Source organism: Molossus molossus, unplaced genomic scaffold, assembly GCF_014108415.1.
Source record: "Molossus molossus isolate mMolMol1 unplaced genomic scaffold, mMolMol1.p scaffold_m16_p_20, whole genome shotgun sequence".
Taxonomy (NCBI): Eukaryota; Metazoa; Chordata; class Mammalia; order Chiroptera; family Molossidae; genus Molossus; species Molossus molossus.
In genome coordinates, this window is record NW_023425356.1 from 26,957,699 (window position 1) to 26,974,594 (window position 16,896).

At 44.8% G+C, this 16,896-nt stretch overlaps 2 protein-coding genes across 3 annotated transcripts; both read right to left on the minus strand.

The window, feature by feature from the left end:
* Nucleotides 1–621: 621 nt before the first annotated feature.
* PEX11B (peroxisomal biogenesis factor 11 beta) lies at nucleotides 622–8,482 on the minus strand. The gene is made up of 4 exons (XM_036272884.1): nucleotides 8,392–8,482; nucleotides 7,524–7,639; nucleotides 6,919–7,120; nucleotides 622–1,787 (listed from the first exon to the last, which is right to left on the minus strand). Exons 1-4 carry the CDS (start codon nucleotides 8,445–8,447, stop codon nucleotides 1,382–1,384), a joined length of 780 nt encoding a protein of 259 aa, XP_036128777.1. The 5' UTR covers nucleotides 8,448–8,482; the 3' UTR covers nucleotides 622–1,381.
* Nucleotides 8,483–13,476: 4,994 nt separating this feature from the next.
* On the minus strand, nucleotides 13,477–16,773 carry RBM8A (RNA binding motif protein 8A). Of its 2 annotated transcripts, none has more exons than XM_036273648.1 (6): nucleotides 16,635–16,773; nucleotides 16,355–16,414; nucleotides 16,200–16,277; nucleotides 15,879–16,015; nucleotides 15,468–15,604; nucleotides 13,477–15,349 (listed from the first exon to the last, which is right to left on the minus strand). In XM_036273648.1, exons 1-6 carry the CDS (start codon nucleotides 16,699–16,701, stop codon nucleotides 15,304–15,306), a joined length of 525 nt encoding a protein of 174 aa, XP_036129541.1. In that variant the 5' UTR covers nucleotides 16,702–16,773; the 3' UTR covers nucleotides 13,477–15,303. The 2 variants fall into 2 exon arrangements, with proteins under 2 accessions (XP_036129541.1, XP_036129542.1); XM_036273649.1 differs by having other exon boundaries at nucleotides 16,200–16,274; nucleotides 16,635–16,763.
* Between the last annotated feature and the right edge of the window lie 123 nt (nucleotides 16,774–16,896).

Here is a 16,896-nt window from a genome sequence, read left to right on the forward strand (position 1 = left end):
TACATGCCCCCACTGAGGATTTGGCCCACCACCTTGGCATGTGCCCTGACCAGGAATCAAACTGACAACCTCTTGATGCATGGGTCGATGCTCAACCACTGAGCCACATCAGCTGGGCCTTTTAAGCTTATTAATCTCAACCTGAGATATAAAAAATAAAGAACGGGTAACAGTGGTTTTGTTTCCCCATCCACCAAGGGGAGTCCCAACATATGAAGACACAACCAGCCCACAGACTAAGCCGTACCAGCCCACTCCACTTAACTCTGTTTGTGACTCTTAGCCTATGTTGCCTTGTGGCATTAGTTTTTGGAGGGGCTATAAACTATGAACTGGCATGGCATGTGCCTTGTGGAACTAGTAGAATTACTTTAACATTAGATCCCCATCTTCTCAACTAGGCTATAAATGTTTGATGCTGGGACCAAGGAGTTGAGCTTTTTGTATCTCCACCACCTAGTATTATGCCCTGCATAGTTTAGGTGCTCAATAAAAGTCTGTGGGTGATGATGCAGTGGCTAATACCATGAAATATCCAAATCATAGTGACAGAAATAGGAGCCTCAGATGACAAGAACACATAGGACCAGACCAAACATCAATGAGCAAAGTGATCTTTAATTTGCTAGAAGGCTTGTTCTCCATCATGGGCATGGGCCCTAACTATTTACACAGATTCATTGTACAATATTTACAGCAAGATGTTAGACACGGCATCATTCTAGACAGGCAAAGAATGGGTAAGAACGGGCTATGAACAAAACCCTGAAATCAAAGTGTAAGCAGAAATCTGCAGGTGTAGGTAGAGGAAAGGGTAGGGAGGTTGGTGAGGTAGATATGAGGGAGGAAGAGGAAGCATCAAACCACTTCTGGAGCATGAGGGAAGAGTCCACTGGGACATAAAGTCTTTAAAATTATAATCTGGAGTCTGAAGGGGGTAAAATCTGCCACAAGCCACCTTTGTGAGGAAAAAGAAGGCAATTAGAATCTTAGAGACCATACCTTCTACATCCCTATCAAAAAGTAATTTTGCTGCTGATTAAATTCCTAGGACAGAGGACTAACAAGGCAAAAAAAAGATACGGAGACAGAATCTTAGACTTAAGAGAGACCAAGTAAAAAGAGTCAAGAGAGACAAAGATAATGCAATGAAGGAGGAAAAGAACAAAAGCTCCAGCAGATCTGAACATTAGAATCATCCTACTGACTACATAAGTCACCTTTCCTCACCTCATCTTCCCCAAAGCTCCTTCCTCTACCCCTAAATTTCTGGATTTTAACTTTAATCAAGGAGTAGAATTAGAATGAGGCTGGTACACTGGGGACAGTCTAAGATTCCATCTTATCAGCTCAGGTCCCCTCCTTATCCTGTGCCAGTATATCAGGGCTTGAGTCGTAGCCAAGGGCAGATTAGGGTGAGAATAGACAGGATGGAGGACACAAGGCCACAAAGCCCCACAATCCCAGGGCTACAGCGCCAGAGGCCTAGTTTGTCCAGTGGAATGAAGAGATCACAGGCATTTCTGACTACATCCAGCAGAAGTGGGGGATGACCCCAAAGGACCTGAGCCAGGAGCAGGACTCGGAGCTGAAGCTTCAGAACTATTTGGGGCAGGCCTCTTCCTGCAGTCCCTGGATCCCCAGATCCCCCAGTTTCAATTCCTCCTGGGGCTACTCCTCCAGAGCCCTTCTGTCGCCGGCTATAAACTGAAGACTCTTGTTCCATCAGTAGGCGAATCTCATAAGCGTCACGGCTCAAATTCATGATGAGGGAAAACAGATAGTACCTGAGATACACAGGACAGAAGGGTCAGTAAGGGCATGTATACCCACTTAGCATATGCAACAGAACACTCAAACAGCCCCCCCACACCAAATGCAAAGGATTACACATTAGAACACCAGAAATGAATGCTAGTATCCACTATTAAAAATGTCCTCCCACCTTTCTGTAACTAACATGTTTACAAGTATTTTATGATCGTGGCTTAAAATTCATGAGCATCATCAAATCTTCCAAGCTCAATCTCAAATTTCACTTTTCTACTTGGCAACATATTAACACACACACACATTCAACTTGAACTACAATAATACAAATTTGTTTTAAAAGAATAAACTTCAGCCCTAACCTGTTTGGTTCAGTGGTGGAGCATCGGCCCATGGACCAAAGAGTCTCAGGTTTGATTTGGGTCAAGGGCATGCACCTCAGTTGCAGTTCGGTCCCTGGCCCTGGATGGGGTCGTGCGGGAGGCAGCCAATCAATGTGTCTCTCTCATATTAATGTCTCTCTTTCTCCCACTCTATCTGAAGATAAATGGAAAAGTATCCTTGGGTGAGGATTTTTAAAAAATCAAAATCATGCCCTGGCCAGCATGGCTAAGAGGTTAGAGTGCTGGCCTGTGCACTGAAGGGTTGCATGTTCAACCCCTGGCTCCGGTCAAGGTGCAGGTGGGAGGCAACCAATTGATGTGTCTCTTTCACATCAATGTTTCTCTCTCTCTCCCTCCTCCTTCCAACCTCTCCTTCCACGCTCTCTGAAAATCAGTAGAAAAAATATCCTCGGGTGAGGATTAACCAAAAAAAAAAAAAAGAATAAACATCAGTTGCTTCAGAGTTAAATTATAGATAATTTAAATCCAATCCTTCTGTTTATGTTCAGAGAGGAAGGGAGAAGGAGAGAGAAACATTGGTATGAGAGAGAAACATCAATCAGCTGCCTCCTGCATGCATTCCAACCAGGGATCAAACCCATAACCTAGGCATGTGCCCTGACTGGGAATCAAATCAGCAACCTGGTGTGCATGGGATGACGCTCAAAAAACTGAGCCACACTGGCCAGGACTAAATCCAATCCTTTTGCTAAAATAAAAAGAAGAGGTCCATAAGTGTTAAGCAGCTTGCCAAATGTGTTAAATTATAAATTCCTTAAGAATAGTCTGTTTTTTATTTTTTAATCCACTCTCATAGCAGTGGTCTGTACTCAATATAATTGACCTACCTCCAAAACACATCCTGAATCTAAGCACATCTCTTTGTTACACTCTATCTCCACAGTCTAAGCCACTATCATCTCTTGCTTGAACTACTTTAGTCTTTAAACTTGTCTCTATATGGCCACTGTTGCCCCTCGTCCCCAAGAATCTAATTTCATATAGTATCTGGCATAAACTCCTCTTCTTAAAACTCTTCATGGCTTCCTTCCAGTCACATTTAGGATAAAATCTAGATAACTTAGGTTTACAACCTCAACATCTGACCCTGCTTCTCTAACTCCACATTAAACTACTCTTTCCCTCAACTGCTATACTCCAACCACATCTGTTTCTTTGTGTATTTTGATCACATCAAGCTTGTTCCTCCTTTAGTACCTTTACACTATCGAGTTCCTCTACCTGGAATAATCTGCCTCAAAATCTTCATGTGGCTGGCTCTTTTCTGCTCTTTGGGTCTGAGTTTGAACATCATCTCTTCAGAGAGGCCTTCTCTGATCCCCCAATTCTAAAGTAGCAAGCCATTTACTCTACCACATGACCCTATTTTAATTTCCTGCATAACACTTACCACTATTTAATATTTTTATTTATTCTTTATGTTTGTCTCCTCACATTACAATGTAAGCTCCATAGGAGCAGGAACCTTGTTTGTCTTTACCACTGTATCCCTATGTCTAGACCAGTGCCTGCATATAGTAAGAGCTTGATAAATATCTGTTGAATGAAATGAATAAATATGGCATATACACTCTTCTAGGTAGGTGCTTTTCCATACTACTTAAATCATGCCTCTGTCCCCAGTACTCATACATTACATGCCATGTTATAGCTGTAATTCACTGAGAAAGACAGAAAAACAAAACCTAGCCCTGGCCAGTTTGGCTCAGCGGTTAGAGTGTCGGCCTGCGGTCCGGAGAGACCCGGGTTCGGTTCCCGCTAAGGGCACGTACTTCGGTTGCAGTTTGTCCCCAGCCCTGGTTGGTCGTGCGGGTGGCAGCCACTCGATGTGTCCCTTCACGTCAATGTTTCTCTCTCTCTCTCCCTTCCTCTCTCTCCTTCCCTCTCCATCTGTACAAAAAATGGAAAAATGTCCTCGGTTGAGGATAAAAAAAAAAGGAGAAAAACAAAACCTAAATGTAGATAGAAAGATGCTAATATAATTTAAAAGAACAAAAAGAATCGTAGCAAAACAAAAAATAAATACAGATAATATATATAATAAGATAATTTTATTCCCAAATCATATTTCTCTCCACCTTCTTTACCAGCCAGATCCTTAGTGCAAGTCATATTACAGTACCTTGGCTATACTACAGCATCTCTTCCTCTTTTGCCCTACTGCTGTTCATTTTCCACAATGCAGCAAGAGAGATCTTCTTTAACTACAACTTGAATAATGTCACATCCTTACTCAGAACCCATTGTGCTTAGAATAAAATTTTTTATTTAGCCTTGGCCAATGTGGCTCAGTTGGCTGAGCTTCGTCCCATGCTCTGAAAGGTCACAGTTTCAATTCCCAGACAGGGCACATGCCCAGGCTGCAGGCTCAATCCAAGGTCAGGGTGCAAGCAGGAAGCAGCTGATTAAATTGATGTTTCTCTCTCCCTCTCTCTAAAAAAAAAATCAATTAAAAAAATATATATTTTTGCCCTGGCCAGTTTGGCTCAGTGGTTAGAGCGTCGGCCTGTGGTCCAGAGAGACTTGGGTTCGGTTCCCCCTAAGGGCACATACCTCAGTTGCAGTTTGTCCCCAGCCCTGGTTGGTCATGCAGGTGGCAGCCACTCGATGTGTCCCTTTCACATCGATGTTTCTCTCTCTCTCTCTCTCTCTTCCTCTCTCTCCCTCCCACTCTGTCTGAACAAAAAATGGAAAAATGTCCTCCGGTGACAATCTATCTATCTACCTACCTACCTACCTACCTATGTATAATTTTTTTTAATCCTCATATATGTATGTATGTATAATTTTTTTTAATCCTCACTTGAGGATCTTTTTCCATTGATTTTTAGAGAGTGGAAGGGAGAGAGAGAGCCATCGATGTGAAAGAGACACATTGACTGGTTGCCTCCCACACAACCCCAACTGGGGCTGGGGATCAAACCTGCAACCCAGGTATGTGCCCTTGACTGAAATCAAACCCACAACCCTTCAGTCCACAAGCCAACGCTCTAACCTCTGAGCCAAACTGGCCAGGGCAATAAAAAAAATATTTAATTTAATTTTTAAAATTGGTTTGAGAGAGAAAGGGAGAGAGAGAGAGAGAGAGAAAGAAACATTGATGTGAGAGAGAAACAACCTTTGGTTGCCTCTCGCATGTGCCCTCATTGGGGATCAAACTTGCAACCTAGGTATGTGCCCCAACCAGGAATCAAACCCACCACCTTTTGGTGTATGGGACAATGCTCCAACCAACTGAGCCAAATCTGGCCAGGGCTAGGATAAAAACTTTTAAAGCCCAACCAGTGGGGTTCAGTGGACTGAGTGTCATCCCATGGACTGAGTGTCATCCCATGGACTGAGAGGTCCTGGTTCAATTCCCGGTCAGGACACATGCCTGGCCTGTAGGCTTGATTCTCATAGGAGGTGTGCAGTAGCAGCTGACAGATGTTTCACTCTCACATCAATGTTTCTATCTCTCTCTTCCTTCTTCTCCCTCTAAAAAAAAAACAAAAAACAAAAAAACAATAAAAACATACTAAAAAATTTTTTTAAACTAAACAAAAAATCTTATCATTGCCTAAAAAACTAAACAGAAAGTCTTATCACTGACTAAAAGGCCATAAGTGATCTGACCTCTGTCTAGCTCTCCAGTTTGAATGTATGCCTTTTGACTCAATACTATCCATTACACTAGTTTTCTTTCTATTTTTCTAATTCTACAAAGTCTTTCTTGGTTCAAGGCCTTAGAACATGCTATTATCTGTTTGAAAAGGTCTTCCCTGCTACTGTTTGCTACTATTCAAACTCAGGTCTGAACTAAGATATTACTTTTCTTAAAGAGCTCTTTCCTGATCTTTCTACCTAAATTAGCTCCTCCTGTTACATATCTCATAACACCTTGTACTTTTCCACAAATACCTGGTTTAGTGTTTATTTCTTTTAATATATGACTACCCCACTAGACTAAAAGCTTCATGAGAGCAGGAACCATATCTGTTTGGCTCTTTGCTTTATTCCCTGGACCACAGTAAGCACCTACTAAATAGTTTTAGAATGACTGCATGAGAAGGCAGTGAGGGGCATAACCTATGGCAGTGATTTTCTTTTCTTTTTTATTTTTATTTTTTTTATCCTCACCTGAGGACATTTTTCCATTTTTTGTACAGATAGAGTGGGAGGGAGAGAGAGGAAGAGAGAGAGAGTGAGAGAAACATCGACGTGAAGGGACACATCGAGTGGCTGCCACCCGCACGACCAACCAGGGCCGGGGACAAACTGCAACCGAAGTACATGCCCTTAGCGGAAACCGAACCCGGGTCTCTCCGGACCGCAGGCAGACGCTCCAACCGCTGAGCCAAACCGGCCAGGGCAGTGATTTTCAACAGGTAAGAATTATAGCTATTTTTTTTGTCAGATTAGCAAATAAATATATATTTTGGTGTGCCACAGAATTTTAGTAAATTAGTTTTTGTGTGCCATGAGACAAAAAAGGTTGAAAATCACTGATCTGTGGTATAGATAGTAGCAGAATTAAAGCAATATAATATCTTTCCCAATCTTAGTCATTCATTATGGAGGAGCATTTGTCTTCCATCTGCCTGCATTCCTCATTCTGATAGTTTAAGAACTAAATGAAGATTAGAAGCCAAGTGATTAAGACACGTATATTTTGGGATGACCCTGAGAGATTTTTCTCTCATAAAAGGCAAGCTATGCAGTATGAAAAATACAAAAGGTCTTGTAGAATAAAAGGATATCAAACCTGAATGAACGCTGGGCCCATTTCTCCTGATCCACACGGGGAGCTAGTCCAGACTTTCCAGCCCACAGGACATTGTCACAGGCGAAGTACAAGGCTCGATTGAGGTGACTAACAGTGATGCAGAATCTTAGGACAACATCTGATAGGTGCACAGCTCGTTTGGCTGACTCAAGTGCATCTGCTGAGTTACCCAGGCGTAGAACTTGTGGGGATCAGCAGGAAAAAGCAAAGATTTGGAAGTAGAGAAGCAAACAGAGAGCAAGACACAGAGAAAAAGAAGAAAAAGCAAGAGGGTGAAAGTCAAGCAAGTGATAGAAACAAGAACAAACAAGTTTTAAAAAGAGCAGAAACAGTTCGTGCTTTTTTACTTTAAATTTTAATTCATTTGTGTCCCAGCTTAGTGTCCTCAAACTTGCCCCCTTCTCTCCAATCCCTGATGACTCTCTCGCTCTTGTTGTCTTATCTCAATTGGGAGGCATGTAGAGAACAAATGCAAAGCCAAATGAGGGTGAACTGGTGGAGGAGGTCAAAAGCAGGAAGGAGGGGCTAAGAGAAGAGCTGGGGATGGAAGAAGTGTTGGGGTAATAAAGCGTCAAGTTACTTACGCTTTCTTCCTAGGCTCAGGTGACCCTCCAGTTGTCTAATCTGTTTCTGTAACTCAGGGCTGGCCCCTCGTTTCTGCAGCGCATGGCCAAGAAGGGAGCAGGCGTACTGGGCGGCCCTGGAGGAGAAGACAGGTAAGGTAACCCCCCCTAAAATCCCCCCTAAAAATGTCTCCAAAGGCAAGGGTGGTCCTCCCGTTCTCCCAGGCTGCGCGCGACCATTCCCTTTCCTCCTCGTCTCGCCCGTAACTCGCTTGTTTCTCCTGCAGGCCAGGGTAAGGGAAAGGCATATGGATGAAAGGGAGCCGACAGGGGGATGGGGAGCACTACTTAGAGCTGAGGCTTTAAATACGAGATCTGACAGTGCTGAGGGCGGAAAAGGGCAGTGAAGGCAGCAGGGGTCCATCACAAGCACGTCCAGCGAGGGCAGGTCTGTGATGTGTGAGGGGCTGGGGGGTCGTTGGGGGGCAGAACAGGTGAACTGAGAGATTCCCAGGCCCTCCAGCTGCTGGGACCGACCAGAAGACCGAACGGCGGCAGGGTAGGGGACGGAAGCGGGGAACAAGCCCTCGGCTCTGGGGACAGGGTCCGGGTCGCTCTCCATCCACCAGCGCCCAGCGGCGGGGCTGGGGGTCTGCGGTGCACACGGCCACCCTGCGCGGCCACCCCGCTGGCCCTCTCGTGCCTCAGTTTCACCATCCTTCCCGCCAACAGAAACGAATCGTTTCACGGCCGGCTCGAATCGGCGCCCGCGGTCCGTCCGGGCCCCCGTAGCCCAAGCTGACCCTTTTTGACCCCTGCAGGGTGAACTGACCTCGCCTCGCGCGGGTCGCCGTCTGCCCGCCCTCCCCCATGCCCTCTCGGGCCGCACCTACACAGCCGGTCCCGGGCCTGGCTCTGAGCACTGAATCGGACCCAGGCATCCATGACAGCGGCGCCCAAGCTCCGCAGCCCCGCTCCCGTCCCACTTCCCGCCTTAGTCACGCCTCCCGGACTCAACGGCGCCTCGGGAGGGTCAAACATCGTCGGAAAACAAAGTGCGTGGGACCTGCCGCCGGTGTGGAATTTCGGAACAAGCAGTGCTTGTCTCTGGGCCCACGCCTGCGTGTTTTTTGTGCGTGTCTCCGTGAGCAGGTCGCCTCATCACAGTCTCTATTCCCACGGCGCACCTCCAGCCGCACATTCTGCTTCAATTATCCTGATGCGGGGGCGGGGCTTGCAGGAGAGGGGCGGGACGAGGGGGCGCGGCGGTGACCTCGCATTGGCCGGTGAATTAGGGTACCCCACCCCGGCCGGGTGGGTCCAGCAGAACACCCTCAACAGGCACACACGTGCTCTGGTCCAGTGCAGGGCTCCAGGGACTAAATATGTCCACGGAAGTCGAAGCCAGCACCAGATCCCAGTTTCCTGCAGGGCCCAGACAGTTGGACAGGTGGCCTCCAGAATACAGAGGGAGGGTCTCCAGAGACGGAGGCTTTAGTGGACAGAATTCGCAATAACTAGCTCATCCTAAAAATGGGAGTGAAGTTAACCCCTTCAAACCTACACTTCATCCCCCCACTACTTTCCCTTTCAAGTCACCATGTCTGCGGGGAAGGCACCCCTTGCAGGTCAGCGGCGTGGGAGGAGGCCTGAGCAGGATTAGTTGTAGAGGGCTCAGAGCTGCCCACCTCCGCCACTATGGTGTGAGTATGTGTGGCCATTGTGTTGTTTGATTCTTAGGCTGGAGGGAACCTGGCAGTGCTGTGCTCAGTGACAGCTGCAGCCCAATCAGCTCCGCCTCTCAGGTAAAGCAGCTGTTTACTCATTTAGCAGCTCTAGATTTACTGGACACTTTTGTGGTTATGCCCCTGGATGCCACCTGGAATATCACTGTTCTATGGCTGGCGGGGGACATCGCATAATGGACACTCATATTCCTGAAACTAATGGCCATGCATGTATTCAGCAGCTTTTCTGCCTGTGGTCTTTGGGCTTGACCACCAGGCAGCAGTACAACACCTCCTTGGACCCCACTCAGCTGTAAGGAAACTCCTGGGGGCTGCCTGTGGGCTTGGTTTTCTGTTTGCCTTGCCCCAGGTGAGTGACTTATCTGAACTCAGGGCTAGATGAATCAGAATTTGGGTACATAACATGACCCTTCAGAATCAATGGGTGTGGTTGGCAGTGGTCAGCCATTAATCCTCAGGGGGGAGTGTCTGATATTCTTTTGCATGTTAAGATCATTGCTTGTTAATTTGTATCTGTTAAGATCTATTTTTTTATTAAATATTTTTTCTTTATTGATTTTAGAGAGGAATAGCGAGAAACCGATGAGCTAGAACATCGATTGGCCGCCTCCTGCATGCCCCCCCCACACACACACATTGGGGATTTGGCTCATAACCTAGGCATGTGCCCTGACCAGGAATCAAACCGGTGACCTCTTGGTGCATGGGTCCACGCTCTCAACCAGTGAGCCACACCTACCAGGCATCTGCTAAGATCTTAAAAACAGTACCCTTTCATCTACACCTGTTCCTTCAGCTTTGTTTTACTACAGTTAGCTTACACTCTGCATACTCCCAGTACCACGTTTCAGGAGATTGTTGCAGAAAAAACATACATGGGAGTCTAAGAAGACAGTGAAACCAGGGCTCTGGTTAAAACTTTGTGATACATTCATTCTTCGATTCAAAAAATAATGTGCATCATCCCAAGTATATCCAAATACTCTATCAAGGATAGAGCAACAAAGTCCTGCCTTCAAGAAATTTATAGACAAGTACAGAAGACAAATACAATAAAGTGTACAATCAAGTGTTATACTTAAAGGTAAGCATAAGGAGCTAAAGAACAATGAGGGAGTATCTGATCCACTCTTGGTCAGGGAAAGCTTCCCAGAGTTGTTAAAATTTGATTATTTTATTTTTTTCCTTTATTGATTTTATTTTTTTGTTTTTTTTTTATCCTCACCCTAGGACATCTTTCCATTTTTTGCACAGATAGAGTGGGAGGGAGAGGGAGGAAGAGAGAGAGAGAGAGAAACATCAACGTGAAAGGGACACATCGAGTGGCTGCCACCCACACGACCAGCCAGGGCCGGGGACAAACTGCAACCGAGGTACATGCCCTTAGCGGGAACCGAACCCGGGTCTCTCCGGACCGCAGGCCGATGCTCTAACCGCTGAGCCAAACCGGCCAGGGCTTTCCTTTATTGATTTTAGAGGGAGAGATAGAAACGTCAATGAGAGAGAATGATTGGCCTCCTCCTGGATGCCCCCCACTGGGGATCGGGCCCACAACATGGACATGTGTCTGGACCGGGAATCAAACCAGTGACCTCTTGGTGCATGGGTCTATGCTCAACCACTGAGCCACTAAAATCTGATTGTTGAAAGATAGGTGTTAAAGAAGTTAAAGCAGGAAGAATGCTGGGAAGGGTGGAATACAGTGAATCGCAAAGTGGTTGCAGCTATAATTGAGGGCTAGAAAATGGTGAGTAATGAACCTGGAGGGGAAGGAAGAGCCAGATTACAAATATGAAGAATGTACTTTACCCTCAGGACAATGGAAAGGCACTAAAGTAAAAAGTGGAGTGACATAATCTCATTTGTATTTTTTTACTCCAGTTTTATTGTGAAATGGGTGTCAAACTAGTAAAAGAAGATAGCATCTGAACCTGAGTACCAGATAATCAAATCTCAATATGAAAATGAACTAGAATCTAGAAAAAAGGTTAAATACAAAATTTTTTCAAAACAAAAACAAAACGCACTATGGGAGTGGAAGGGTGAGATAGGTAGGTAGAGCAGCATCTCTGAGATTAGAATTAGGATTATCTAGAAGGGGGCTAAAATTTCAATCTTTTGATTGATAATGCATTAGAGTCAAAGATTTCATCCTTAAACCCTCAAATATTAAAAATATAACTACCAAAAGTTAGTCTGATTATAGTTCTAAGTATATACAAATATGTGTGAATATATTCACACACATATATATATATATATATATATATATAAAATCTTCCAATAGTTTGTTATAAGTAGGACCTCTGTTACCCCAAGATTTTAAAAAAGCAGTTTGTTGCCTCCGTGTAAAAGGAATTGCAGTTAGGTGTGTTCATATGAATTTTAGGTGTAGATTTGGAGTTAGAAGCCTATTTTTATTGCATTGTTTCACTTTTATTTATTTATTTATCTATTTTTTATTCTAGGCTCTATCACTACCTAGCTATAAGACTTTGGTGTAATCAGTTGAAATCCATGGGCCACAAGATGACATAGATGCATTTCTTTCTTTCTTTCAGCCTGACCTGATTAATAGTTGCAATCTCGATTTGCTTTAATGGCAAACTAGTGGTAACATTAACATACATGTGCAAAAAGTGATGTTATTTTTGGTTCCAAATTAGTGTCCTTTTGTATAATTCTGCACTGCCCCTAGGTTGTACTTAAAATGTGTCAAAAAATATTTTAAAAATTTTTAATTGATTTGAGAAAGAGAGGAAAGGAGAAACATTGATTATGTTGTTCCACTTATTTATGCACTTATTGGCTAAGTCCTGCATGTGCCCCAACAGGTGATCGAACCTGAAACCCTGGCGTATTGGGATGACACTAACCAACTGAACTATCTGGCCAGGGCAAAAAAAAAAATTTTTTTTAAGTCTGGTGTCAGTGTGATGAAGGAAAACTGGAGTAGTTAGAAATTAGTTTGTAAGATAAAGTTTCCAAGTATCGGATGTAATTAACAGGAAGGTTTTTAGGGAAACTACATATAAAACAGGGAAAAGAGAGGCAGAAGTAAAGCTATGGATCAAACTTAAGTCCCTTCTCAAAGTGTCAAAGTATTTCTACTAGGCATAGTGCAAAAAGAAAAAACCCCAAACCCCCAGAAATATACAAACTCATGATTGAGGAAGAGTAAAGACCAATGTCCAACTAGCTTAGTGCAACCTGATCACAACTCAAGTAGTTCATAAAATTGTTCGTCTATGGCTGATACTATCTACTTTTCTTTCCTAAAAGTCCCTCATGCCTGCTGAAATCATTTTTCCAAATGCCTTATATCTAGGAATGTGATAACTACAGAACTTGCCTTTTATCAAACTAACAGTGACTCAATCTACCTTACCTGAATCAAGGTACTAACTTACCTGAAGCTCAAACCTCAAAAATACTCTTTATTGATTCAAACCAAAAACTCAACAATTTACCAAAAAGGTAGAGGGGCAGCCAACAGCGTTTGGAAAATGTTAAATTTTATTATTATTATTATTTTTTATCCTCATCCAAGGACATTTTTCCATTTTTTTGTTCAGGGGGGGGGGGGGGGGGAGGGACATCATGAAAGGGACACACCGAGTGGCTACCACCTGCATGACCCAACCAGGGCTGGGGACAAACTGCAACCGAAGTACATGCCCTTAGTGGGAACCAAACCCAGGTCTCTCTGGACCGCAGGTTGATGCTCTTACCGCTGAGCCAAACCAGCCAGGGCTAAATTTTATTAACATTGTTTTACCACTATACTTATTGTACTAAAGGTCACTTCAGAGTGGCTGCACAATGGCCTGAAATTTTAGCAGCACCCATTTACACAAGATTTTTCCCCACAGAATTTATCACAGACACATCAGGAAAATCATTTCAGCTAAAAATGTTGGTGAGGTGGTAGAGATATCCTTTTATAAAGTGCAATGTTTAGAATGGTACTTGAAAGAAAAAAAAAAATAGTACTTGAAAAGGCAGGGTTCTCTTTTTTTTTTTTTTATCCTCACCCGAGGACATTTTTCCATTTTTTGTACAGATAGAGTGGGAGGGAGAAAGAAGAAGAGAGAGAGAGAGAAACATCGACGTGAAAGAGACACATCGAGTGGCTGCCATCCACATGACCAACCAGGGCCAGGGACAAACCGCAACCGAGGTACATGCCCTTAGCGGGAACCGAACCCGGGTCTCTCTGGACCGCAGGCCGACGCTCTAACCGCTGAGCCAAACCGGCCAGGGCAAGGCAGGGTTCTTTAAGTCCCAGGATTTAACAAACTTAATGATTAGCTCCATAGCCTAAGGGGAACACAGGGATTTTCAAGATACATTTCTAACCTTTTAAATATTGGCACCACAGATGAACCATAACTCAGCACTGTCCTGTTCTGCAGAGAGTCAAGAATGAATTGGGAAGAAACTGTGTGACACTGGTGGGTAGGTTGAGAGGAGGTGGATGGGGACCAGTTTTAATGATCCTCAACCCCATTATAGCTGTTCCTCTTCCTTACCATCTACCAAGCTGGCCCAGACCCCTTCACTCAATGTCACCAAAGGCAACCTCAAGGCTCAATGGCAAGAGACTACCTGTAACCTCTTTCTTCATCTTCTGCTGCCCATTCTGCTGCCACTGACTGCCATGACCATTTGCTATAGTTGCATTGTTTTCAGTGTGTCTAGTCCCCCGACAAGGAAAGTGAGACTTCAATCCCCAGGCCCTAATCCATACCCTAAAACTATTGCCTCTAGCTTATTTACTTATCTGATAGCTACCTGTCAAACCAAAAGTGAGACCCTAACTGTGTTTCTAGTACCTGATGCTACACGATAATTTTCTTGAATGCCTTCAATTCTAATCAACCTCTAGCCATCATCTGAACTTGAGTTAACTGAACAAGGATTAAGGAGAAAGGTGGTCAGTATTCTCCTTTACACTTGGGACACCATGAAGTCTTAAAATAGACTTAGCAGCTTCATATAACCCAGCACCTCAATCAAACCTTTTCTCCAGTGTGTCTGTCATAACCCCTGGGGGAAAGGGAGCATCTAGTCCCAAGTTGTGAAGGAGAAGAGGGTTCGCAGCCTTCTCTTCCTTGTAAGGGGAGAGCTCCATCTCACTGCCCAACCATCAATTCACCCTCTACTCAGGTCAGAAGCTAATGGTTCCGAATTTCAGTGTATTTTTTAAATTCCCAGCCCCTGTTACTGAATTCACCCTCTGCTGCTCCTTAGATAATCACCCTAGTGTTTGTCTGTGTCCTTGCAACAGGCCCTGCTTATTCTGCTGGCCTGTCCTCTGCTGGACACCTTACTACTGCTGGGTCTCTGGTACTGGCTGTCTTCTACAATGCTAACTGAAGTCCCTCCTAGCCTCAGCCACATCCTTTTCCTCTTTGGCTTCATCAATGCTCCTCTGGATCATCTCCAGGGAGCCTTCACCCTTGCCTGCCAAAGTGGGCACCAAGAACTTTGCATAGACTCCTTCAGGGAAGAAGAATCTGGGAGAATGCCCTGATAGATTTAAGCCCTTGGACAGCTGGAGATACAAACAAATGTGGCAAGGGCAGGAGAAACAAAAGAAACATTCCTGTAACATCCATTTGCTCAGGACAAAGTATATAGGAATAAACTAATTATTCTTTAATATTCTAAAACATCTCACTTCTACCACTGCTCTCTTAGCTTCCAAGAAAAATAAATACTAATCAGTATTTCTACTTTGACCCTTTGAGAATTGAGACCTTATCTAATGTAGAAACTCAAACAATTCAGTAAATGAGTGAAGTATATTCACAGTGACCCATACTGTCTTACTGTAAATAGTACTTCAGAGCTTGCAAGGTTAGAGCAGAAAATAATTTTAAATGTAGAAAACATAAATGGGACATTTATTTATAACAAAAAAAACCAACAAAACCCCAAATACTAAGCCATAAAGTAAGATTAAACAGAGTTCAATTCGAGCCCTACTTCTCCAAGGCTGCAAGTCCAATGGAATCTCTGGAGAAAACACCAGAACAACAGAGGACCTGTCAGCGACGCCTCCGGTCTGGACTCCTGCTGCGTCTTCGGCCACCTCTAGAAAAAAGAAAAGGGGAGGGGAGGGTGTCCATCAGCGGGACATAATACAATGTTCTTTTTCTGTTTTGCTTATATTCCCTTCCCCAAGACAGCGTGTTTTCCCACTCCACTTTACCTCCTCTTGCCCTTGGGTGGACCCCGAACAAAACACCAGTCCACACTGATCGGCTGTCCCATCAAATCCTGGCCATTGAGTCCCTCCATAGCAGCCTGGGCTTCCTTGTACGTTTCATACTCAACTAGAGTATACCCCTAGAGCAAGCAAAAAGACATCAAAACCCTCCTGTTCCACCAAGCTATTTTCTACTCAAATAGGAAAAGTTTTTAACTTTAAACAATGAATGTACATCATATATCCCAACTGGGTATACAACATGTTTGTTTCTGTCTCTGCCGTGTCCAACAAAACCCATTTCCAATGTCATTTTATTTCAACTTTGCTCTTGGCCAACCGCAGCAAACATGGGAGATCTACAAACGCTGTCTAAGGGGAGGAAGAGAGGCAATGGAGCATAACTTAGGATACCTTCAGGTATCCTGTACGCCTGTCCAGGTTGAGGTGGATGTTTTTTATTTCCCCATACTCTGCAAATTTGTCATGGATATCTTCTTCCGTGGCTTCTTCGTGGACTCCAGTGACAAAGAGAATCCAGCCTTCAACAGCTATTGGGGAGGGGAGAGAGAATGTCTGAGCACAGGAAGGAAAAACCTGAAGCAGTATCACAGGAGTAAAGTGAGTGCGGACTCCAGGGATTGGTTAAGCTACCTTCCACCCTTTCCTACCGGGTTTTATTTCGGTCTCTAATTCTCTACAGACACAGGTCCCTACAGGCTCCATTTTACTCACAGCGCTGTGGTCCGGGTTCATCTCCATCCTGCTCGACGCTGTCATAATCCTCACGCATTCGTGCTCGAGACCCCTCTTCTAGGAAACATACACCAGATCACCGGAAGTACCCCCCTTTCCCACGGTTCCCCATGAATCTTAATCCTCACACTCACCGGAGCCAAAGCCGCGGCCCTTCCGTTTCTTTGCTTTTTCTTTCAGTTTGTGGATGCTCTCTGTAATCCCACAAGTGAAAGGGTAAGTAACAAAGATAACATCCAGAACAACAGCCTCTTACCCAAAGGTAAGCGGACCCCACCACCTCCAGCTCCAGTCCCTTTCTGGTCCCGCCCCGGCGCCCATCCTCCCCGCCGCGAAGAAGAGAAAGGATGTTTCCCTCTGACGCCCTTCTCGCGCACCTTCCCCGCTTCCCTCAGCCGCCTCCACTGTCCTCACCGTCCCCATCCTCATCCATGGCGAAATCCTCGCCCCCGGCCTCATGAAGATCCAGCACGTCCGCCATCTTGCCGTCGTTATAACTCCTGTCTGCGCCGCTGAGAAACTAAGCGCCCCCGAGAAACTGTCGCGGAGGCGAAAGGTCGCCAGTCTAATCCACCAATCAAATGCTTACTCCAAGTTCCGTCCTCGACGCAGCGAAAACACGCACTTGGAGGCGGGCCCAGCCCGCGAGAGACGGAAGTGTTCCGGGAGCCATCTT